We start from the raw sequence: 26,508 nt of genomic DNA, 5'->3' as shown, positions 1-26,508 counted from the left end.
TTATTTGGAACAAATAATTTAACAATTTTTTAACCCGCCAAACTGTGCGACAGTTTATCGGCGGAATTAACGCTTGTCAACATTTTATAAATTTTTTTTTTACTATATAAGAGTTTATCTATATATATATTATAATTCATTATTATATTTATCTGTATATATTAAAATGCATTTATGCAATTTTCATTTGCATAAATGTATTTATTAAGATTACCAAATTTTGGCGGTTTTTTAGAATTTACTCAAAACTGTAATATGTGTAGACCCCAAATTCGGATTCAGCGCATCGAAATAAGTGTGGGCCTGGATAAGTGTGGGCCAAGGTGCTGATTACTTTTTTTTGTGGGCCGATGTTATGATTAAGTGGCTTCAATGGAGCTAAAAGAGCAAAAGTTAAAAATTAAACAATACGACGCCATGTCCTACGCCCAAAGGTTGTCTGGAAGAAATCGTTCTTAGCGATAAGACCGCCTTTGTACATCTTTCTTTGCATGTATCACTTTTTTTTGTAATGTTTCTTTGTGGTGTACAATAAAGAGTATTTATTATTATTATAATTACGACATTTTGAAGTGTTTTAAATAACTAAAGGTAACCAAAAACACCTTTCAGAATCACCTAGTTGCATCAATGTTTAGCCTTGAAGTCACACGACTACTCTAATAAATGCTAATGAATGTTTACACTTTAAATATTAGTTTTAAAATGATCGTAACGTATATATTTACTTTTTATAAATAATTTATGACTGGTTGTTGCACTTGCGGTCGTGAGTTCAATCTCATAAACATTCACAAACATTTTTATAGGCCATACATGTACATATATCGTGGTATGGGGGTTTGTGCTTGTATATCATGTGTGTTTCCGGACCCCCGACACAGGAGATAATCTTACGATGGCCAGTTGAGTTTAAAGCGTTTACTTATTTAAACCGAATTAAAAAAAAAGTAGAAAGTTTTCAATTAGATTTTATTTTTTATGTGCTTTTATTCATAAGTATTTATTGGGTATACCGATTAGGCTGATTCTTTTTTTTTTTCGAAAGCTGGTGCTTTTTACGTGAACCCATTTAAATTTGAGCAAGATTTGATGAGAAGTTATTGAGTTATACCTCAATGTAATATGTGTATTTGAAGCAGTTCGTTTAAAAAAAAACAGCATTATGATGTAATAATTATATCAATTCTGTTTAAATTTTATTTATTTATTTAGAAAAATTTAAAAAAAAACACACCGATACAAAGTGACATGACTTACGATTATCAGATATTTGTAGTGGGTTCTTTTTCTTGTCTCAGAAAAAACACTATTATCATAATGTAAATATTGTTTAATTCGTTCATATCTTACAATCTGACAATACGTTAAGAGCCATTTCACAAAAATCGGTAACAATCCGCGAAATTGTAATATTTTGACGTCGTTAATCTCAGTGTTGGATGCAATAATGTAATTTATATTCTTGAAATATAATAGAGCAACCTTTGTTGTAGTCCATAGTCAGATCAGAATTTTGATTTATATTATGTGTATAAAATTATTAACCTTTTCATCAGCCTCCTCCCTGGGTAAACGGTCGCAATGTATACTTTGAAGTCCTACTTTTCAATAACCTCTACGTTGAAACCATTTTAAAAAAATATCATAATATGTGGAATATAATTTTGTTGTCCACTATCATAGATTTTTATTCCATTTGTATCTCTGTTAAACGATAAAAAAAAATGTAAAGTTACGAATATTTTCCAAATAAGTACAATTTTAAAAGCGATATTTCTCTTAGAAAACTAAGAAATTTTAACGAACTATCTTCATCAAAGTAAACTTACATCATTAAGGAATACAAAAAAAAATAATTAAAAGATGTAATTATTTTTAATACATTTTATATTAAATAATAAAAAGATAGTATATATTGCCACGCATCAAGCCCGGTAAATCAGTCGAGCGCTAGCGCTCTTAGAGGTAAGGTCCACGCCAAATTCTGCGCAGCCGTCTCTTTCGCTCACACGCGCCAAGCGCCTGTTGTTATAGCGGATAAAACGCATTTGATACTTTCATAATAAAATATAAATAAAATAAACATATTACGAAAATGACTGTAAAATAATATAATGATAATTTCTGTAAACAAATGTATAATTTAATTTTCTTTTCTCACACTATCAATACAAATAGGCATTTCAATCTGTTTGTCTTGTTATTTGTTAATTAATATGTTTGTCGGTGTCGATGTCATTAAATGCTTTTTTATTCATATCGTAAATATTAGATTCATTCGTAAACTGAAAAAACTAAATCAATTTAAAAAAATTGTTTCATAAAATTGATTTTTTTAATTTTATTTTAAATTTATTGACTGTTGTTATATAACATACTTGAAATTTTTAACAAATTAATTATGTAAAAAACATTTTATACCATAGTTATAATTTTTATTATACATCAGAAAATGATCACGATGGTCTTTTGGTTGTCACACTATACGTACTAGCACAAAGATCGCGCGGCTCGTACGACTCGCGCGATGCGACCAAATTTACCTAAACTTGCAGAGCGTAAAATTGTGAAATGGCTCTTAAATGGGAGATATTTTATATCAATTGCAGTTTTTTATGTAAAACTTTCGTACAATTTTGTAACTACTTAATCACTGTTACTAAATTTGTATTTTAGATCGTAAAGTGCAACTATTGTTTTTTCTGCACTGCTTATCTTATACTCTCGTATTTTATTAATTTTAAATAAATTATTAATTTTAAATAAACTATTTAATATATCTTATATATAAAATTCAAAAAACAATGTTAGTTAAAATACTCCTCCAACGGCTGGACCAATTTTTATGAAATTCTGTGTGCATATCGGGTAGGTCTGAGAATCGAATCCAAAACTTAATAATCGAATCCTTAAACTTAACTTATGGGTATGTAAAATAGATGATTTTTCATACCCATAAGTTATACGGGGGGGGGGGGGGGGGATTAAAGGGATTAATAACATACATGGCAAAACAACGTTTGCGGGGTCATTTATCTTCTATAATATATATAAAAGCGAAAGGTCACTCACTCATCACGAAATCTCCGAAACTATAACACGTATAAACTTGAAATTTGGCAAGTAGGCTCCAGGATAAGACGTAGGCATCCGCTAAGAACGGATTTTACAAAACTCGACCCCTAAGGGGGTAAAACGGGGGTTGGAAGTTTGTATGAAAGTCCTATGTTTTTGAAATAAGAGACTTGAAATTTAAAATGTAAGCTTTATAGATGGTGAAAAGGTGTCCAAATAATGTATCTTAAGAAATCAACTCCTTTTTGGGGTTAAAACGGGGGATGGTAGGTTGACTCACTGATCACGAAATCTCCGAAACTATAACACCTACAAACTTGAAATTTAGCAAGTAGGCTCCTTATAGGGCATAAATTACCGCTAAGAATGAATTTTATGAAACTCGACCCCTAAGGGGGTAAAACGGGGGTTGAAAGTTTGTATGAAAGTCCTATGTTTTAGAAGTAAGAGACTTGAAATTTAAAATGTATACTCTATAGATAGCGAGAAGGTGTCCAAATAATGTATCTTTAGAAATCAATACCCTTTTGGGGTTAAAACGGGGGATGGTAGGTTGACTCACTCATCACGAAATCTCCGAAACTATAACACCAAAAACTTGAAATTTGGGAGGATGGCTCCTTATAAGGCGTAGACATCCGCTAAGAACGGATTTTACGAAATTGGACCCCTAAGGGTGTAAAAGGGCGGTTGGAAGTTTTGTGTGAAAGTCCCACGTTTTTGAAGTAAGAGACTTGAAATTTAAAATGTACGCTCTTTAGATGGTGAGAAGTTGTCTAAATCTTTTTTATATAAATACATAGCAATGTATATATATAAAAAAGAAAGGTCACTGACTCACTCATCGCGAGAACTCAAAAATCGGTGGATGGTCCCATCCGTCCAGGATGGACAAAGATTAAATTTGGCAGGGAGGTAGATTATAGTTAGTAGACGTCCGCTAAGAACGGATTTTGCGATATTCCACCGCTAAGGGGGTTTGATTGGGGTTGATAGTTTGTATGAAACATTTACAACAGCTATAAGTTCGCCTGATAGGTTTTTTATACTGCAGCCTGAAAATAAAACTAAAAATGTGGTGTATAGAGAGGTTTTATAAATATAACTATTAAATTTTACTAAATTGTGGCTTTTAAAAAGTCACCCAGTGTGATAAGCATTTCAAGTGACTGAAATAAAAAAATAATTGCGTTAAACATCTTAATAGTAATGCATATCTTCATAACCATGCGAGCGTAGTCGCGGGTAACACTTAGTGTATTATAAAACAAAGTCCCCAAAAGTGTATGTGATCGATTCCCTCGAAATCTATTGAACGGATTTTCATGCAGTTTCACCAATGGAGAGAGGGCTTCAAGAGGAAGGTTTACGGAACGGCTAAGCCGATTTTGATAATAGTTTCACTGGAAGTTTGCTGTGTTATTGGAAAACTTTGTGACACACTGATATCAACGCGGGCGAAGCCGCGGGCACAGCTAGTTTATTATAAATATATATTTTTCCGTTCTTAGTAATAAATATACCTACAACTTTCAACCCTTATAAACATAAATTTACGACTGTATTATAAATATCTCTTTCTCTTGTTACAGAAAAATGGAGGCGACAGAACACGTGCAAATAACTACAACGTAACAGATTGAAAATAATTATATATATATAAAAAGTTGGCCACTTCCGCCGGTCTGTGATCAAACACAGGTTGAAACGATCTCTTAAATATAACTAGAACGCCCAAATATATGTAAATACACAATATTATATAAGTTAAGGATATAATACAAAATGCCGGCGATCTTGACGAAGATAAGGGAGCAGGCGTTTAGAGTTCAGCCCACCATAGCTGTGGGTGTGGGCGTGGGCGTCGCTCTAGCGGCGTGTGCTGTTTACGGAACCAGGGAAAAGAAACAGTCGCCAACGTGCCACAATAATAATAACTATAAGGTGAGTTGATTGTAACTAACATTTCATTGAGGTAGGGTACAGCAGGAAATACTTTGCTCAAAACCTGGAGCAGCCCGACCGGGGAAGTACCTCGACCTTACAGAAGATCACAGCAAAATAATACTGCTTTCAAGCAGTGTTGCGTTCCTGTGGTGAGGAAGGTGACCAGAGCTCTTGGGCGTCGCGTCCTCCTGCGACGATTCTGGTTTTGCAGACGTCTATAAGCTATGGTAATCGACTACCATCTGATGAGCCGTACGCTTGTTTGTCGAATTAGTTTTATGAAAAAAATTCAAACATTTAGCACTATCTAACTTTAGAAAATTATTTACTTTCACTAAAGTTTGTCTAGTAGAGATTGATAGTATTACATACACAAGCCAACATTTATTTTTCCCGATATTCACGACGGGATCGAAAGTTACACTAACAAATTCAGATAACGCAGTACCTTAAATAACAAAATAAATACGAAAACCCACAAGGCTACAATACAAATACCCAGAGCAATACATTTCTGCTATATTTTTCATAGTTGCGGCATGCTTTTAATTATTTGAATTTGACGACACATAATTGTATTTGCTCGCAAAGGAAAAAACCGACTTCATTTACATCGACAAGTAAATACAATGTTGGTAGGCGAAAAAATAGTCAAGTAAATACGCGTAACTGAACGAACTCAAAAAGTGCTCTCCACCTCTCAATTAAATTTAATTGGAAACACATGACAAGCAACACCTTTCGATTAAAAAAACAATCAGCGAAATCGGTCCTCTCAGTGAAATGTTGTTGGTTTTTTTATGACACTACATAAAAAACAGTCGATTGCTCTTCTTTTTTTTAAGTCGATTAAATACTTTCAAAGCAATAGCTTTAACAACGTGATAACGTTGTCAGTGTAACACAATAAATAAACTCAGAAATAAAGCAAATGATGGGTGCCCGGTAACAAATGCGACATACATCTCTGTTTGACCTGTATATATACATAACCTCTGTGTATATACAGGTCTTCACACTTTTTTTTTTAAATTAAACAGAGGTGGCAAATTATGAACCACGTTCAGATAAACAGGAAAACGAATAAAGTAAACTACCTTTTTTTTAAAATTAAAACGGTGGCAAATAAGCAAACGATCCTCCTGGTGGTAAACGGATACCGTAGCTATTAACGCCTGCATCCCTCCCTCCCTCGCAGCTCATGTGCCCCACTAATGCCCTTATATAGTTGACATACCCACTATACGCACTAAGCGATTCGCTATCACATTATTGATGCGTACGGCTAAAGAATGGAAGTCTCTTCCAATCTGTGTTTCCGGATAGCTACAACCTGGGGATCTTTAAGTCGCGAGTGAATAGGCTACTTCTAAGTAAGCGTGATCCATCCTAGACCACATTTTCACTTAACATCAGGTGAAATAGTGGTCAAACGCAAGCCTATCTAATTATAAAAAAAAAACCTAACCACAGAAACACGAGATTGTTTGAGAGTATCATTTTACCGTAGTCTTTTTTAAGTTTGAGTTCCTCAGTCGGGTTGCTCTAAATTTTGAGCAACATATTTAGTATAGTGAACTACGCTTTAGCCTGTAATATCCCACTACTAGGTGTAGGCCTCTTTCCCCATGTAGGAGAAGGATCAGAGCTTAATCTTCCACGCTGCTCCAATGCGGGTTGGCGGATATATTCCCTACTATGAGTAACGATCGCTATCAGGTGTACTTGATAACAACCGGGACCAACGGCTTAACGTGCTCTCCGAGGCACGGTGTGGAGTCCCACAAGGACTGCACAAACACCCAGATCATGGTAAACACCTGTATGGCCAATACAAATGTTTGTCATGTGCGAGGATCGAACTCGCAACCGGCAGCGCAACAGGCACAATCCATGCCTGTGACCCTGGCGCCAACGCGGCGACTATATAGAGTATATAGTGAATTACAACAGTAAAATATATATGTAGCCTCCAGATAGCAAACCGTATTACAGTAAGTAGCGTGGTGGTTTAAGCTCTGATCCTTCTACATGGGGAAAGAGGCTTATGACCAGCTGTGGGATATTACAGGCTGAAGTGTAAGATAACAAACATTTGTTAAGAGTGAAAACCGAACCCGGTAGTACTACAGCCATTTGTTACGAACACTGCGCTAACTAGTTTCAGTAACTACAGGCCTATTTCAGTAACTACAGGCCTATTTCAGTAACTACAGGCATATCTCCATCTTGTCCACCCTAGGAAAAGTTTTTGAGTCTTTGGTCTGTCCTGTACTTCAGAGTTATTTTAGTAAATATTTAAATGAAAACCAGCATGGTTTTGTCAAAGGAAAATCGGTAAACACAAACCTGGTTTTGTATGTGGAAGAAATTACAAAACACATTGATAGCAATAAACAAGTCGACGCTCTGTACACTGACTTTAGCAAAGCCTTTGATAGAGTTCCACACCAACCTATATTAAAAAAGTTGTCGGCGTACGGTGTTGTTGGTTCTGTCTTGTCTTGGCTAGAATCATACCTTTCTGGGCGTATTTTTTACGTAGTAGTCAATGGCTTTACCTCTACACCATGTGACATAAACTCTGGAGTGCCACAGGGATCTCATCTCGGTCCAATTCTTTTTAACATCTTTGTGAATGACCTTCTCCACTTCATAAAGCATTCTGTCCCTTCCTTATATGCTGATGACCTTAAGTTGTGGAAGGTTATTGACACAGAAGAAGATGTCTCCCTTCTACAAAGTGACCTCAATGCTCTTGTGCGCTGGTGCGGAAGAAATGGTATGGAGCTCAATATCAAGAAATGCAATCACATAAAATTCACGAGAAAATTGTTTCCCATCTCATCGGTCTACTTTATTAACGGTGTGAGTCTAGAAGAAGTTGACGTAGTAAAAGATTTGGGAGTATTTTTGGATGGCAAAATGACTTTTGTTCCGCATATTGAGGGCATGGTTGGGAGAGCTTCCAAGCTGTTAGGTTTCGTTATCAGAAACGTCAGGGCATTTAAGCGCTCATCAACCAAAATAGCTCTCTATAATAGTATTGTGAGATCAGTTCTTGAATATGGTAGCGTGGTATGGCGTCCACATTATGCTTGTCACATATTACGTATAGAACGAATTCAAAAGCGGCTGGTTCGGCATTTAGTTTTCAATCATTACAGAGACAAGAAGTCACTCTCGTATAATGATATTTTAGAGTCACTGAAAATGCAAAGTTTAAACAGCCGACGTGACTTATTTGATCTCTGTTTTTTCTATAAAATTATGAGAAATTATCTGAGTTGCCCAGCTCTTTTGGAAAAATTTATGTTTAGAGTCCCTCTTCGGATACCTCGCAAGCCGGTTGAGCCACTCTTTCGTCCACTTCGTAGAACAGTTTTGGGTGCAAACTCGCCAATTTCACGAATTTGTACGCTCTATAATAGGTGTGGGGGATCGATTGACGTACACTGCATGTCTCTAACTAGATTTAAAACAGAAATTGCCAATAGGCTGACTTAGTGGTTATTGTAATTATTATTATTATTATTATTATTATTTTGATTATTAGTCTTGGTGTTTAGCACATAATTTAGTTTCTAAGAAATTTTCTATTGTGTATATAATATAAAAAGCATGTGGAGTATACCTGTAACTGGTTGTGCAATTAGCACAAATAAATTAAATATTATACTGTAGATGTAAGTAACATTGTAACAATCGTTGGTGTACCAAATAAATAAATAAATAAATAAACTCGTTTTATGAATGAACTCAAAAAATATATTGCAAGGAAACATACGATTGTTGAAAGACATTGTGAATAATTAACAATATAAACAAAATAATTTAAATGTTCCTTCTCCTACATGGGGAAAGAGGTCTATGCCCAGCAGTGGGATATTACAGGCTGAAGCGTATTCGGATGAGAATTTATATTATCTAGAACCGATGTTGGCTGTTAAATATAAAATTGTGATTTAGGAGAGGAGTAGCTACTAATTAACCAATACGACGCCTGATGGGGATGGATGATCTGATAGATTTTTATTATTTCTTTACAACAAAACTTACGCATGACTTTGGATCAAATTTGTTGTAATACATTACTTAGACAGTTCCTGTATTTTGGCTTGAAATGATAAAAATAGTATAAGATTGAACCTGCACGGGTGAAACTGCAAGAGTCTGTGAGTTTGTGCTACTGATGTGTTGTGACTTTCCGGACCTTAATATGTACTAAATGCTCATTTATTTAAGTATTAGTAAAAGTAGTTTAATATTAAATTGAAAAAATTAAGACCATGGACACTTTTGTTTAGAGATAAAACTTGATATTTACAATGTTTGTCGTTAATCCTTCAATTTTCCGTTCTGGGCAAGCGCCATGATGATTAATCTTTTTGTTGAATTATTCCAGATCGCCAAAAACGGCCAGCTTCAACCAGTCGGCAATGGAGAGACACAGACGTGCGGCGGGAGCTGCGGTGCCGAGCAATGCGCATTATGTAGAGGAGATGCCGATACGGACAACAAACAAAATATTGTAAGTTGTTATTCCTATTATTGTAAACGTTGACCATTGTTTTTTTTACATTACAAAGGTGGCAAACGACGGTCGACATAATGGTGCCTGTAGCCTATAGACGAATGCAAATCAACAAGCATTGCAAGTGCGTTGCTGTCTTTACTCTCTACCAGGGGCTCTGGCCACCACTCACAGCAGAAATACAACACTGCTTGAGAGCAATATTATGTGCCTGTGATGTTTTATAAAGTTAATATACTTCCTCAGCCGCTCTAGATTAATTGGCAAATATTCTTTGTAAATACGGGAGTAACATCCGGCTCGAAGGATCAAATTTTAATAACCTATAATAAAAAAACCTTGCACGTCACACGAGACAATAGCTCATGGGAAACATAACACTATAGCGAAATAATAACACAATAGTTTTTAAGTACTCGAACCTGGGTCGAGGTCGAGTGAGATGTCGAGGTCCTGACACTCGCGTGCGAGAGATGACTGTAACTTGTTGTTGTCATTTTAGTCATATGTATGATTTCGTTATGCGTTAAGATATATTTTTCCTGTAAAACGTAAAAATAAGAATTATAGTATTATTATTAATTGACTGAAACAAACATATATACCTCTAAAAACGTAATTATACTTGATAACTTCTACGAAAGCAACATAATCTAAACTGGAACCTCAAACAATGTGGCAATCTGATAAAAATAATAAATGTATTTGTTTTATGATTTACTTTAAAGAATTAAAATAGTTTTTCTGTAACTGAGGAAATTTCTTGCTCAAAATATGGAGCAGCCCGACTGGGGTAAGGGAAGATCACAGCTAAATAATACTGTTTTCAAGCAGTGTTGTATTTCTGTTGATGAGTAAGGTGTCTATAAGCTACGGTAATCGGTTACCATTAGGTTAGCCGTACCCTTGTTTTTCGACCTAGTTATATATAAAAAAAAACTGAACTAAACTGGATTCGTTCAAAACAAATAAACGCCTCACACTCAACCGCCCCAGTAAGATTTTCTTCTGTGTAGGTAGCCTGGAAACACACACAAACACAAGCACAAACGACCAGATCACGACAAACATCTATATATACATATGACCGATACAAATGTTCGCCATGTGTGGGGATCGAACCCGCGACTGTCAGCGCAACAGTCAGTGCTGTGACTGTTGCGCCAACACCTCAAAAGTGATTTATGCATTTTGGAATCATTTTACACCATTGAAACAAACAACGACGAGTGAGATAATGTGTTGATTATAATTGAACAAACTTTTTGTCACTACCATCAAAAACTATTTTTCATATAATATGTAAATTTTCAGGAAGATGCTGACGAAACACAATCAGTCGAAGAACACGTGCCAGGTCTCAATCTGGAGTTCCTCAGGCAGCTGGTCAGTCTTGCGAGGATCATGGTACCAGGGTTCCGTAGTCACGAGGTGGCGTTACTCGCTGTCCATACAGTTTGCCTATTTTCTAGGACTTTTCTCTCTATATACGTGGCCTCTTTGGAAGGGTCCATTGGTAAGTTTTTAAATTTTAATAGTTTCCGTTATTTGTCTTCATGATTTATTTTATTATATTCACACTTATAGTTGAAAATTTAATTCAGAACCGATAGTGGTAGAGAAAGCTTTCTAAATTCATTTTATTTGAATCTTTGATTACTGATTGTAGCATTGTTACAAGAGTTTTTAGTATCTGAATCTTTATCTGCTAGCAATGATATTGGCTTTAATATTTCATATTAGCATTGTTTAAGTAACAAAAAGACGTTGAACTTACATTTTTATTACTTTTTCATCATCATCATCATCATCATCATTATCATTATCATTATCATTATCATCATTACAGCCTATACAGTCCACTGCTGGACATAGGCCTCCACAAGTTTACACCAAAAATACCGTGAACTCTTGTGCTTTGCCCATAGTCACCACGCTGGGCAGGCGGGTTTGTGACCGCTACTACTACTACTTACTTTTTACTAAGAAAGAATAGTTGAGTCAAATTTAAAACTTAAACGATAAACAAAAATGATCAGAATTGAATTGAATATTTCAATAACAAGCATTTGTTTATCAAATATCCAATCTTTTTCTAAAGAATTGAGCGTTATTTGAAACTCTGGTATTTGTCAAAGTATGTTAGCACGAGGAGTTATAAAATGAAAGTGAGATTATTAATTGTCTTACTGGATATTTCCGCTGGTTTAGAAAACAAGTTATGCAAAGTGAACTTGTTGATTGACTTTAGCACCAATTTTTTCGACCTTGAAAACTTTTGGGTCGTATCGTATGGCATAATTGTTAAATGGTATATTTAGAAAATATGTTAGTAACTAGAATCATTAAATTGAACACGAGATCAAGGTAACGTGATGTTTGATTATATAAAAAAAGAAGATTTCCTTCTTAAAAATTTTATTTGCGATATTAATAATGCAAATAACTCTTTCAATTTTTTACTTACGCATAATTGTTTTATGTACCAGTTATGTAACTCAAAAAAAAAAAAAGATTAAATCAAACAAGTAATTTATGCGGTCAGACAAATTTACCAGCTTTATACTACTAGTAAAAAACCGACGAATCGCTCTTTGATATAACTTTTTTTCTTGGATTTTGTCTACTAAATAAACAACGACTTATTCTAATCATGTCAAAATCTTTAAAATAGTATTTATGTTAGCTAATAAATAGTTTGCGGGAAATTCGAACACCAAACTACTGTTTCCAGTAAAACACATCGTCCAAAAGGATCTCAGGTCGTTTGCTGCACTCTTGATGCAGTGGTTCGGTATAGCGATACCGGCTACCTTCATAAACTCCATGATCAGATACTTGGAGAGCAGACTAGCCCTCGCTTTCCGAACGCGCCTGGTCAACCATGCATATGACCTATACTTCAAGAACCAGACGTATTACAGAGTCGCCAACCTCGACGCTAGGATAGAAAATGCTGATCACAGGTGAGTTATAGGTTTTGGGTAGAGTGTAAAATTGGGAGCAGGAAATGACATATAGCTAAGCTATGTAACCACTTCTTTAGACAATGCTGTTGACCAGTAAATAGAACGAAATTATCGTAACCCACTTTATTTAAAAGTCAAATTATTTTCTAAGTTTGTTGTTAATGACATAGTTCACGAATTTATCTAGATAATCAGAACCGAGAAATGAAACACCAAAAAGTTATGCGACATGAACACTTGTGTAATAGTGCTTTCTAAAAATTGTTTTTATTGGTTCAAATATCATTTGTTCTTTATATAATTTGCAGAACATTGTTAAACTTTATATTTAATTGATTTTTATCTCATTTTTCCAGGTTGACAGAAGACGTGTCAGTATTCACACAATCAGTAGCGCACTTGTACAGTTCACTGACCAAGCCTTGTTTCGACCTGCTCCTCATAGTGCTGACCCTCGCAAGCTACTCCAACAAGATGAAGGGAAATATTTTCCTAGGTAAATATTTTTTATATCTCCTAAATAATTTGGATCCCAGGAGACTTTTGATATATGCATTTAAATTAGATATATCCAAGGTTAGGAATTTGTATTCTTTCTTTTTCCTAAGACAAAATTTTTTTTAGTATGTTTGTATTGTGTTTTTATTTGTGCCATTATATGGTATTTAATATAAATTAAAAGAAAAGTATAGACACAAAAGTATTATAAAAATATTCTCAAAAATCATCTAAAATAGAATCAAATCAAACGGATTTTGGTGACGTATCTTTATAGGAAGGGGACAGCATATTTGTCTTTACAGTTAAATAATGCTGCTTTGAAATATTGTTTTGTTCCTGGAGAGTTGGAGCTAAGATCAGTAATAGGCATGAAATGTTGAAAGCTGTGATATCTGCTTATCATCAGACATACCTTATGCCTGTTTGCCAGTATAAAAATTGAAAAAAAATAAAAAAAAAAAAAATTACACGTCTTAATTCTGTCCTCAGGTCCCGGTATAGCAACCGTGGTGATTTGCCTAACGGGTCAGTTGTTAAGAATGCTCAGTCCGAGATTCGGTGCTCTAGCAGGGGAGGAGGCAAGAATGAAGGCTAACTTACGACATGTCCATTCAAGACTCATTGCACACGCTGAAGAAGTAGCTTTTTATGGTGGCCATAAGGTAAGTATTAATAGGCACTTTATCGATTTGGATTTTGGATGGATGTGTAGTACTCAAAAAGTAAAAAAAATGTTAAAACTTTGATACCCGTAGCTTATATTTTTCTATCTATAGCTACAAAATTAGATATTGAGGGTTTTCTCACTATTTGATTTGATTTGATTCTTACGCATCCTCTGTTTTGCTTCAGCTTATCGTAGTCCATTGCTGGACATAAGCCTTCCCAAGTTCGTGCCTAAGTATCTGAATTTTCCGCAATACTATCCAGCCTCCTAGGCGAAGTTTTCTCCATCCTTATTGTACTTTTACTTTCTTTTTTGTTACAAAAAATATTTACCATAAAAATTTTGCATAGTATTCTGCAGTAACGATACGCGTATATTCCCGTTACATTTTACCCGGTCAACCACAATTTTTTGTCCATCTTTTTCTTTGTTTACTGTCCTGTACCTAACTTACTATCCATTCCATTTCCATCGCCACTTATCCATTTCCATTAACATCTAATATTTTAAAAGCGTAACTGCGGATTTTCTTGCCGTTCTATTCTGCAGATTCTACATTCCAAATCAGTGGTAGTTTTACTTTTAATTACAATTTATTTATGAAGTTAAATAAAATTTTAATTTTAATTAGACAAAGTAATTCTTGATTTTGATTTTCCTTTTCTTCTTCTTGATATATATTATAGTCTTTTTTCTGACTATGTCTAACACATTGGTATGGATGGTAACTATGCCAATCCCATCATCGATAGTTATTTATTTACATATGAAATACATCTTCATTCCTGGTGTTTCCATGTTCTATTCTAGCTAGCAATAACTAACTTTGCCTAAAAGTGCTTCACAATTTGCTTCCAGGTGGAATTAGGTCAACTTCAATCAGCATACAAGGAGCTAGTGGCACAAATGACGTCAGTGTTCAACAAGAAGCTCTGGTACGTCATGTTGGAGCAATTTTGTATGAAGTACGTGTGGTCGGGAACCGGGATGGTCATGCTGGCACTGCCTATACTTACGGGAACAAGGCTCGATAGTAAGTTATAATGTAATTAATTTAGTTGATATTCAATGTATGGCTTTAGGCAAACACTAAAATATCGATTCAGCCTGTAATATCCCACTGCTGGGCATAGGTATCTTTGCCCATGTAGGAAAAGGATTGGAGCTTAAACTAACACACACATAAACACACACTAAAATATATACTTGCACTACGTATATTTGAAAGTATTTAAGTCAACTGCCGCATATGCAAGTGCCGCGTTGGCGCAACGGTCACAGCACTGGTTTGTGGCTGTTGCGTTGGTGGTTGCGGGTTCGATCCTCGCACATGACAAACATTTGTATTGGTCATACGGATGTTTGCCATGGTCTGGGTGTTGGTGCAGTCCTTGTGGGTCTCCCCCCCCCCCCGTGCCTCGGAGGGCACATTAAGCCGTCGGTCCCAGTTATTATCATGTATATCTGATAGCGTTACTCATAGTAGGGAATATATCCGCCAACCCGCATTGGAGCAGCGTGGTGGATTAAGCTCTGATCCTTCTCCTATATGGGGAAAGAGGCCTATGCCTATCAGTGGGATATTACAGTCTGAAGCGTAATTTAAGTCAAAATTTAAATTAACATTTTCCGCCTCACCTCTTAAATCTTATTTAATTTTTTTTTAAGTTAATCCATATGTCAGCAATGTTTATTATATTATATTTTACAGGTTCGGCTGGTGAAGGTATAAGTGCAAGAACAGAATATATGACGACGTCACGAAACCTTCTCAATTCTGCTGCCGACGCCATTGAAAGATTAATGTCCAGTTACAAGGTACATACGTTTTTCTTAAAATGAAAACATGCGTCGATTGTTAGGGTAATTTAGAATGCTATCTGGAATATTATTAGATAACTTTGTTTTAATCAAGCATTTAATATCAGCGCAATTATTGTGGGGTAGTTGTGCAATTGAATGCTTCACCGTCAGTTAAAAATGTATACGATAGATATCGATTGCTGATCGATCATTTGTTAATTTTTGCAATTCGTAACATACATCAATAGATTGCCGTCACTAGCGCTCGTGTGGCTCATATTGTTGTCGCTCTCATATCGCAAGTAATTATATAGTGACAAGTGTACGTACGTTTGTTACACCGATAGATTACTGACAATTTCACTCGTTTAGGTATTGTTTTTGATGACAAATTAAAGGCAATAATTGCACGATTATTGCAATAACCACTCCTACCGCAAGTAAGTTCACAGCATGTAGCAAGTGTGCGTGTGTCTTGTTGTCGCTCTTATTTCTTTTACCGCAAGTAACTTTATAGCCTGTTGCGTGTGTGCGTGCGTGCGTGCGTGCGAGCGTGCGTGCGTGCGTGCGTGCGTGCGTGCGTGCGTGCGTGCGTGCGTGCGTGCGTGCGTGCCTGCGTGCGTGCGTGCGTGCGTGCGTGTGTGTGTGTGTTGTGTGTGTTCTGTCGCAACCGACTCCATAGACGTGGCGTGTGTGCGCAGGAGATCGTGACGCTGGCCGGGTACGCGACGCGCGTGTCGGACATGCTGGTGGTGTTCGGCGAGGTGGCGCGCGGCCGCTGCGTGCGTGCGTGTGTGTGTGTGTTGTGTGTGTTCTGTCGCAACCGCCTCCATAGACGTGGCGGGTGTGCGCAGGAGATCGTGACGCTGGCCGGGTACGCGACGCGCGTGTCGGACATGCTGGTGGTGTTCGGCGAGGTGGCGCGCGGCCGCTGCGTGCGTGCGTGTGTGTGTGTTGTGTGTGTTCTGTCGCAACCGACTCCATAGACGTGGCGTGTGTGCGCAGGAGATCGTGACGCTGGCCGGGTACGCGACGCGCGTGTCGGACATGCTGGTGGTGTTCGGCGAGGTGGCGCGCGGCCGCTGCGTGCGTGCGTGTGTGTGTGTGTTGTGTGTGTTCTGTCGCAACCGACTCCATAGACGTGGCGTGTGTGCGCAGGAGATCGTGACGCTGGCCGGGTACGCGACGCGCGTGTCGGACATGCTGGTGGTGTTCGGCGAGGTGGCGCGCGGCCGCTGCGTGCGTGCGTGTGTGTGTGTGTTGTGTGTGTTCTGTCGCAACCGACTCCATAGACGTGGCGTGTGTGCGCAGGAGATCGTGACGCTGGCCGGGTACGCGACGCGCGTGTCGGACATGCTGGTGGTGTTCGGCGAGGTGGCGCGCGGCCGCTGCGTGCGTGCGTGTGTGTGTGTGTTGTGTGTGTTCTGTCGCAACCGACTCCATAGACGTGGCGTGTGTGCGCAGGAGATCGTGACGCTGGCCGGGTACGCGACGCGCGTGTCGGACATGCTGGTGGTGTTCGGCGAGGTGGCGCGCGGCCGCTGCGTGCGTGCGTGTGTGTGTGTGTTGTGTGTGTTCTGTCGCAACCGACTCCATAGACGTGGCGTGTGTGCGCAGGAGATCGTGACGCTGGCCGGGTACGCGACGCGCGTGTCGGACATGCTGGTGGTGTTCGGCGAGGTGGCGCGCGGCCGCTGCGTGCGCGCCGTGCACGTGGCGCCCGCGCCCGCGGCCGGCTTCACCGTCACCTTCCGGGACAAGCAGCCCGTGCCCATGGGTGCGTACCGCTCGACATTACCGTACACTACTGCACACTGCCCGACACTAGTTAACGGTTACCGTAAACTACCACACACTGCCTGACATTAGCGAACGCTTACCGTACACTACCGCACACTGCCCGACGCTAGCGAACGCTTGCCGTACACTACCACACACTGCCCGACACTAGCGGACGCTTACCGTACACTACCGCACACTGCCCGACACTAGCGAACTTTTACCGTACACTACCGCACACTGCCCGACACTAGCGAACGCTTACTGTACACTACCGCACACTGCCCGACACTAGCGAACGCTTGCCGTACACTACCGCACATTGCCCGACACAAGCGAATGCTTACCGTACACCACTCAACACTAGCGAACGCTTTCCATACACTACCGCACCATATTAAATAAAATTAAAATCAAAATAAAAAAAGCACATTCAAATTGTGATCTTACAAACTAAAAATACATTACTTTTAATTAATTTATTTATTATTAGTTAAAAGTAAAGCTACCAACGACTCGGAATATATATTCTGCAGAGTAGAACCGACAAGGAACTCAGCAGTTACACTTTTAGAAAAAAAAAAAAATCAGTACTACCTCACACCACTGTCCACCACCATCGATGGACCTATATAAGGCCATTCTTACATCACTGTACACCATAGTTATATAATAATGTACACAAACGTACACAACCGCACAGATTATTCCTTATTACCACCCCCATTTTCTTTCACAAAATATGTGCTGAAATACTTAAATATTTCTTTCTCATGCAGGTAAAGTGTCGTACACGACGGACCTATCTATCCGTCTGACTAACGTACCCATCGTGACGCCCACGTGTGACGTGGTGGCAAGCGGAGTGACATTGGAGCTGAAACCTGGCACTCACCTACTTATAGTCGGGCCTAACGGCTGTGGCAAGTCTAGGTAAGTGCTGTTAGAGATATCCGGTTGAGAGGTGTATCATTCGACCAATTTTCGAGCGTATAGTTATCCAAAAACTACTCGTTGTAACGATAACTATTGTCATTTTTGTTGCACTTGTTTTTTTACAACAGTTTTAAATTTCTCAAATTTCCACTTTTCTGTGTTTTGATGATAAATAAATGGAAGTAGAGATCGTTTCGGTTCTTGGCGCAATTGCAATGATATAAGTTGGCGTTGTAACTGCGAAATTGCTTGTCAATATGTCAGTCAATTAAGCCTATTGCAGTCCACTGCTGGATATAGGCTTCCCAAGTTCGCGCCAGGCATCTTGGTTTTCCGCAATCCTCATCCAGCTTACACCTCCAATTTTACGCAGATCGTCGGTCCAGCAGGTCGAATGATGTCCTACACTGCATGTGCCAACACTCGGTCTCCACTCCAGGACACGTCCGCTCCAACTGCGCCATCTTTCCTGCGATACAGATGATCAGCCCACTGCCACTTCAACTTGCTAATTCTGTGGGCTATGTCGATTACTTTCGTTCTCTCGCACTGTGTCTCATTTCTAATACGATCTTTGAGCAATGGAACGGCATTGCACGTTGAGAGACTTTAAACTACTAGCCCCTTTGTCAGTGTCCATGTCTCGGCTGTATGTTAACACAGGCAGGGCGCATTGCCGAAGACTTTTGTCTTCATCATCACATCATCATTACTTCAGCCTATCGCAGTCCACTGCTGGACATAGGCCTCCACAAGTTCGCGCCAAAAATGGCAAAACTCATGTGTGTTGCCCATAGTCACCAATGCTGGGCCGGCCGGTTGGTGACCGCAGGGCTGGCTTTATCACCTATATAGTCGCCTCTTACGATACCCACGGGAAGATAGGGGGTAGCTAAATTCTAGACTGCTGTAGCCCCACAGCCAATTCTTTGTCTTATTATTTAGTTTTTGGGATAAAGTGTTTAACAGTATGTTAGTGAAGGTATTCATAATTTTCAAGCAGTGTTCCATTTCTGAAACTATTATTATTTTTAACTGGATGACTGACCAGAAATATCGGTCCACGAAGGATCAATTTTATAAAGATCCTGAGCCGTATCTTTTTTTTTTTTGTTATCCAAAATAAACGATTAACTTTGGATCTTTTACATCAAGGATACTGCAAAGATAATGTCCAAGTTTAATTTTGTCCTCCAGTTTGTTCCGCATCATCTCGGGTCTGTGGCCGGTGTTCGGAGGCGAGCTCAGTGTACCGCGGCCTTGCGAGTGCGCCCACTGCGCGGGCGAGCCGCACGCGCCACCGCACTGCAGCGCGCGCCCGGTCATGTTCTATATACCGCAGAGGTGGGGATCGACAGTCTGTCAGACAGTGTCACGACCTTATTATGCCAATTATTGCTTCATAGATATCTGACTACCATATTTTTTTTCTGTAATGTGCATGCACAAGTACTGCTCTGGTTGTGAGGTTTATGTAAATTTTGGGACTGAAAACTCAGTGAGGTCAGTCAAGATTGGGACTTATCAATCCATTTGGAAACATTTATCGAACTTGGCCGCTAACTAGTTTCCGGCATTCTGTTCCAGGCCGTACATGTCGATGGGCTCCCTCATCGACCAGATCACATACCCGTCGCGGGTACCGGAGGGTGATGCGGCGGCAGAGGCGCGCGCCTTGCACATCTTGCGCGTGGTGCGGCTCGACGCGTGCGCGGCGCGGCACGGCGGCCTGCGCGCCGTGTGCGACTGGCGCAGCACGCTGTCGGGCGGGGAGAAGCAGCGCGTCGCCTGCGCCCGGATGTTCTACCACAGGTGAGTGCTCAGTGCTCAGTGCTCAGTGCTCAGTGCACATCCTGCGCGCCGTGTGCGACTGGCGCAGCACGCTGTCGGGCGGGGAGAAGCAGCGCGTCGCCTGCGCCCGGATGTTCTACCACAGGTGAGTGCTCAGTGCTCAGTGCTCAGTGCTCAGTGCACATCCTGCGCGCCGTGTGCGACTGGCGCAGCACGCTGTCGGGCGGGGAGAAGCAGCGCGTCGCCTGCGCCCGGATGTTCTACCACAGGTGAGTGCTCAGTGCTCAGTGCTCAGTGCTCAGTGCACATCCTGCGCGCCGTGTGCGACTGGCGCAGCACGCTGTCGGGCGGGGAGAAGCAGCGCGTCGCCTGCGCCCGGATGTTCTACCACAGGTGAGTGCTCAGTGCTCAGTGCTCAGTGCTCAGTGCACATCCTGCGCGCCGTGTGCGACTGGCGCAGCACGCTGTCGGGCGGGGAGAAGCAGCGCGTCGCCTGCGCCCGGATGTTCTACCACAGGTGAGTGCTCAGTGCTCAGTGCTCAGTGCTCAGTGCACATCCTGCGCGCCGTGTGCGACTGGCGCAGCACGCTGTCGGGCGGGGAGAAGCAGCGCGTCGCCTGCGCCCGGATGTTCTACCACAGGTGAGTGCTCAGTGCTCAGTGCTCAGTGCTCAGTGCACATCCTGCGCGCCGTGTGCGACTGGCGCAGCACGCTGTCGGGCGGGGAGAAGCAGCGCGTCGCCTGCGCCCGGATGTTCTACCACAGGTGAGTGCTCAGTGCTCAGTGCTCAGTGCTCAGTGCTCAGTGCTCAGTGCACATCCTGCGCGCCGTGTGCGACTGGCGCAGCACGCTGTCGGGCGGGGAGAAGCAGCGCGTCGCCTGCGCCCGGATGTTCTACCACAGGTGAGTGCTCAGTGCTCAGTGCTCAGTGCTCAGTGCACATCCTGCGCGCCGTGTGCGACTGGCGCAGCACGCTGTCGGGCGGGGAGAAGCAGCGCGTCGCCTGCGCCCGGATGTTCTACCACAGGTGAGTGCTCAGTGCTCAGTGCTCAGTGCTCAGCGCTCAATGCTCAGTGCTCAGTGCACATCCTGCGCGCCGTGTGCGACTGGCGCAGCACGCTGTCGGGCGGGGAGAAGCAGCGCGTCGCCTGCGCCCGGATGTTCTACCACAGGTGAGTGCTCAGTGCTCAGTGCTCAGTGCTCAGTGCACATCCTGCGCGCCGTGTGCGACTGGCGCAGCACGCTGTCGGGCGGGGAGAAGCAGCGCGTCGCCTGCGCCCGGATGTTCTACCACAGGTGAGTGCTCAGTGCTCAGTGCTCAGTGCTCAGTGCACATCCTGCGCGCCGTGTGCGACTGGCGCAGCACGCTGTCGGGCGGGGAGAAGCAGCGCGTCGCCTGCGCCCGGATGTTCTACCACAGGTGAGTGCTCAGTGCTCAGTGCTCAGTGCTCAGTGCACATCCTGCGCGCCGTGTGCGACTGGCGCAGCACGCTGTCGGGCGGGGAGAAGCAGCGCGTCGCCTGCGCCCGGATGTTCTACCACAGGTGAGTGCTCAGTGCTCAGTGCTCAGTGCTCAGTGCACATCCTGCGCGCCGTGTGCGACTGGCGCAGCACGCTGTCGGGCGGGGAGAAGCAGCGCGTCGCCTGCGCCCGGATGTTCTACCACAGGTGAGTGCTCAGTGCTCAGTGCTCAGTGCTCAGCGCTCAGTGCTCAGTGCTCAGTGCACATCCTGCGCGCCGTGTGCGACTGGCGCAGCACGCTGTCGGGCGGGGAGAAGCAGCGCGTCGCCTGCGCCCGGATGTTCTACCACAGGTGAGTGCTCAGTGCTCAGTGCTCAGTGCTCAGTGCACATCCTGCGCGCCGTGTGCGACTGGCGCAGCACGCTGTCGGGCGGGGAGAAGCAGCGCGTCGCCTGCGCCCGGATGTTCTACCACAGGTGAGTGCTCAGTGCTCAGTGCTCAGTGCTCAGCGCTCAATGCTCAGTGCTCAGTGCACATCCTGCGCGCCGTGTGCGACTGGCGCAGCACGCTGTCGGGCGGGGAGAAGCAGCGCGTCGCCTGCGCCCGGATGTTCTACCACAGGTGAGTGCTCAGTGCTCAGTGCTCAGTGCACATCCTGCGCGCCGTGTGCGACTGGCGCAGCACGCTGTCGGGCGGGGAGAAGCAGCGCGTCGCCTGCGCCCGGATGTTCTACCACAGGTGAGTGCTCAGTGCTCAGTGCTCAGTGCTCAGTGCACATCCTGCGCGCCGTGTGCGACTGGCGCAGCACGCTGTCGGGCGGGGAGAAGCAGCGCGTCGCCTGCGCCCGGATGTTCTACCACAGGTGAGTGCTCAGTGCTCAGTGCTCAGTGCTCAGTGCTCAGTGCTCAGTGCTCAGTGCACATCCTGCGCGCCGTGTGCGACTGGCGCAGCACGCTGTCGGGCGGGGAGAAGCAGCGCGTCGCCTGCGCCCGGATGTTCTACCACAGGTGAGTGCTCAGTGCTCAGTGCTCAGTGCTCAGTGCTCAGTGCACATCCTGCGCGCCGTGTGCGACTGGCGCAGCACGCTGTCGGGCGGGGAGAAGCAGCGCGTCGCCTGCGCCCGGATGTTCTACCACAGGTGAGTGCTCAGTGCTCAGTGCTCAGTGCTCAGCGCTCAATGCTCAGTGCTCAGTGCACATCCTGCGCGCCGTGTGCGACTGGCGCAGCACGCTGTCGGGCGGGGAGAAGCAGCGCGTCGCCTGCGCCCGGATGTTCTACCACAGGTGAGTGCTCAGTGCTCAGTGCTCAGTGCTCAGTGCACATCCTGCGCGCCGTGTGCGACTGGCGCAGCACGCTGTCGGGCGGGGAGAAGCAGCGCGTCGCCTGCGCCCGGATGTTCTACCACAGGTGAGTGCTCAGTGCTCAGTGCTCAGTGCTCAGTGCACATCCTGCGCGCCGTGTGCGACTGGCGCAGCACGCTGTCGGGCGGGGAGAAGCAGCGCGTCGCCTGCGCCCGGATGTTCTACCACAGGTGAGTGCTCAGTGCTCAGTGCTCAGTGCTCAGTGCACATCCTGCGCGCCGTGTGCGACTGGCGCAGCACGCTGTCGGGCGGGGAGAAGCAGCGCGTCGCCTGCGCCCGGATGTTCTACCACAGGTGAGTGCTCAGTGCTCAGTGCTCAGTGCTCAGTGCACATCCTGCGCGCCGTGTGCGACTGGCGCAGCACGCTGTCGGGCGGGGAGAAGCAGCGCGTCGCCTGCGCCCGGATGTTCTACCACAGGTGAGTGCTCAGTGCTCAGTGCTCAGTGCTCAGTGCTCAGTGCTCAGTGCTCAGTGCACATCCTGCGCGCCGTGTGCGACTGGCGCAGCACGCTGTCGGGCGGGGAGAAGCAGCGCGTCGCCTGCGCCCGGATGTTCTACCACAGGTGAGTGCTCAGTGCTCAGTGCTCAGTGCTCAGTGCACATCCTGCGCGCCGTGTGCGACTGGCGCAGCACGCTGTCGGGCGGGGAGAAGCAGCGCGTCGCCTGCGCCCGGATGTTCTACCACAGGTGAGTGCTCAGTGCTCAGTGCTCAGTGCTCAGCGCTCAATGCTCAGTGCTCAGTGCACATCCTGCGCGCCGTGTGCGACTGGCGCAGCACGCTGTCGGGCGGGGAGAAGCAGCGCGTCGCCTGCGCCCGGATGTTCTACCACAGGTGAGTGCTCAGTGCTCAGTGCTCAGTGCTCAGCGCTCAGTGCTCAGTGCTCAGTGCACATCCTGCGCGCCGTGTGCGACTGGCGCAGCACGCTGTCGGGCGAGGAGAAGCAGCGCGTCGCCTGCGCCCGGATGTTCTACCACAGGTGAGTGCTCAGTGCTCAGTGCTCAGTGCTCAGTGCACATCCTGCGCGCCGTGTGCGACTGGCGCAGCACGCTGTCGGGCGGGGAGAAGCAGCGCGTCGCCTGCGCCCGGATGTTCTACCACAGGTGAGTGCTCAGTGCTCAGTGCTCAGTGCTCAGTGCACATCCTGCGCGCCGTGTGCGACTGGCGCAGCACGCTGTCGGGCGGGGAGAAGCAGCGCGTCGCCTGCGCCCGGATGTTCTACCACAGGTGAGTGCTCAGTGCTCAGTGCTCAGTGCTCAGTGCACATCCTGCGCGCCGTGTGCGACTGGCGCAGCACGCTGTCGGGCGGGGAGAAGCAGCGCGTCGCCTGCGCCCGGATGTTCTACCACAGGTGAGTGCTCAGTGCTCAGTGCTCAGTGCACATCCTGCGCGCCGTGTGCGACTGGCGCAGCACGCTGTCGGGCGGGGAAAAGCAGTGCGTCGCCTGCGCCCGGATGTTCTACCACAGGTGAGTGCTCAGTGCTCAGTGCTCAGTGCTCAGTGCACATCCTGCGCGCCGTGTGCGACTGGCGCAGCACGCTGTCGGGCGGGGAGGAGCAGCGCGTCGCCTGCGCCCGGATGTTCTACCACAGGTGAGTGCTCAGTGCTCAGTGCTCAGTGCTCAGTACACATCCTGTCCTCCGTCACACAGTTTGTTGTGTTTAGCACACTCAGTTCAGTTTGGTCAGTACTCTGTGTCTATAACGTCCCACTGCTAGGTAAGGGTCCTTTCTTCATGTAAGAGAAGAGTCCTCACAAAATTAAATGCGCAATAGCGCAATAATTTTATGATCATCTTAAATAAATTTATATATTTATCTGATATCATATTGTCATATCGCCAGACCCGTGTACGCGTTGCTAGACGAGTGCACGAGTGCAGTGTCAATGGAAACCGAAGTTGTGATGTACGAAGAGGCCATAAAGGAAGGCATCACATTGTTGTCCATCACACACAGACCTAGTGTTTGGTAAGTTAATAAACTATTCTTTAATGTGATGTGCATATTGAAGATCGTAAATATGTACGATCGTATACATGTACCGTGTATATACACCCATATGCATTTAGTAAAAACGGTTATTTTAATATTACAAACAGACGCTCCAATTTTATTTATTTGTATAGAAGAGTACCTCTAACTATTCAAGCCTAATTGCTAAAGCATAACCTTATCTGTTCAGGAAATATCACACACACGTATTAGAGTTCGACGGAGCGGGTGGCTGGTCTTTCAGACTTTTAGAAAAGGACGGCTCAGCCATAACACCCGCCTTACCGAGAATACCCGAAGCAACACACACAAGCACGGAAAACGAAAAGGAACAAACTATTGAGTGACGTTAACATGACAACCAAATTGTAATAAATGCCACCTGATAGGAAAATGCCACCAATACGGAAATGTGAGTTAATTACTATTAATAATGAGAATAACGTATTCTTTATGGATTTTAAGAAATTATTATAAATAATAATTACAATATTAAATCCATTAATGTCATAATAAAATGTCGCTGTTAACAAGTGATGACGCGATAAGAATAATAGCTATAAAAATACAATTATTTTATATATGTTAATTAGTACTTTTTTGTGATGTTCAAGTTTTATAAAATGGTGGTTTTATAATTTAATAATAGACAAATTATCTAATAGTATAACTCATGTCAAGTGGAAATTTAACCAGTTTAAAAATATTCAAAATACGTATAAAAATGCCAATTTACCAACGACATAACATTGTTTACTTATGTTAATAGAGAACTAATACATTGTTAAACTATTACATAAGAAGTTAGTAGTCTATGCTACTAAAATTAAATATAACTTTAAAATATAAGAGATTTACATTATTTTTTACCCATAAAGTGTCACCTTTATTGATATTTAACGCAATTGAGAGTACAATAAAAATAAACAGCTATGACAACCAAATTGTTACATATCTCTTATATTCTAAAGATGTATTAAGTATGACAGTTATAATCAATACTTATACAAAATGTTTATACTTGAATTATTTTTTTTAATTATTATTTTTTTACTAATATTTTAGTATACGAAATGGTCCCTTACTTTTTGAGTTGTTTCTGCATATGGACTTAAAGGTTTACTGTATATGTAAGATATTTCTGTTAGAAAAAATCTAGCAGAATAAGTGTGACAAGGAAAAAAAGTTTGTAAGAATATAAATAAATAAACTTATGTATGTTAAAAGAGTTATCTTTAAAATAAGAATATCATGTATAAATACCACTAAAATAGCCAATTTTTATAAATAAACGACCAAAAAATATAATAATGGTTATTTGCCATAATGTAATGAATTTTAACATTATTTTATAAATTCGTATGTGTATAAACAGCACAGGATTTAGTTTTGTATGATATAATGCATGGTAAATGTGATTATATGTCTATGATATTATATAAGTAAATAAATAAAGGAACCCATACTACGTCACCCGTACAGGGAGTGGGGGAGGGGGAACTCAAAGTCAAAAATCGTGGAATTAGTGTGACGTTATTGATTGATGGCCCCCTTACTGCGACAATTGTTTTTATGGATTTGCATATCATGTTTTTGAAGGGGAATTATTCTGGTTTTTTATAATAGTTCTAGTTTCCTGGTTTCTTGATTTTTTGAGTAGGCAAAGAAATAAACCTAATACATATATTG

At 42.8% G+C, this 26,508-nt stretch overlaps 1 protein-coding gene across 1 annotated transcript; it reads left to right on the top strand.

The window, feature by feature from the left end:
• Positions 1-4,794: 4,794 nt before the first annotated feature.
• Positions 4,795-25,166, top strand: LOC123666393 (ATP-binding cassette sub-family D member). The gene is made up of 14 exons (XM_045600486.1): positions 4,795-5,022; positions 9,431-9,556; positions 10,874-11,075; positions 12,294-12,525; positions 12,885-13,024; positions 13,519-13,691; positions 14,555-14,729; positions 15,408-15,514; positions 17,117-17,276; positions 18,058-18,211; positions 19,412-19,558; positions 19,802-20,026; positions 24,670-24,795; positions 25,010-25,166. Exons 1-14 carry the CDS (start codon positions 4,864-4,866, stop codon positions 25,164-25,166), a joined length of 2,283 nt encoding a protein of 760 aa, XP_045456442.1. The 5' UTR covers positions 4,795-4,863.
• The last annotated feature ends 1,342 nt before the right edge of the window (positions 25,167-26,508 follow it).

This window comes from Melitaea cinxia, chromosome 26, assembly GCF_905220565.1.
Source record: "Melitaea cinxia chromosome 26, ilMelCinx1.1, whole genome shotgun sequence".
Lineage (NCBI taxonomy): Eukaryota > Metazoa > Arthropoda > Insecta > Lepidoptera > Nymphalidae > Melitaea > Melitaea cinxia.
Note: the sequence above shows the minus strand (reverse complement) of the source record. Positions and strands in the feature narration are given on the sequence as shown.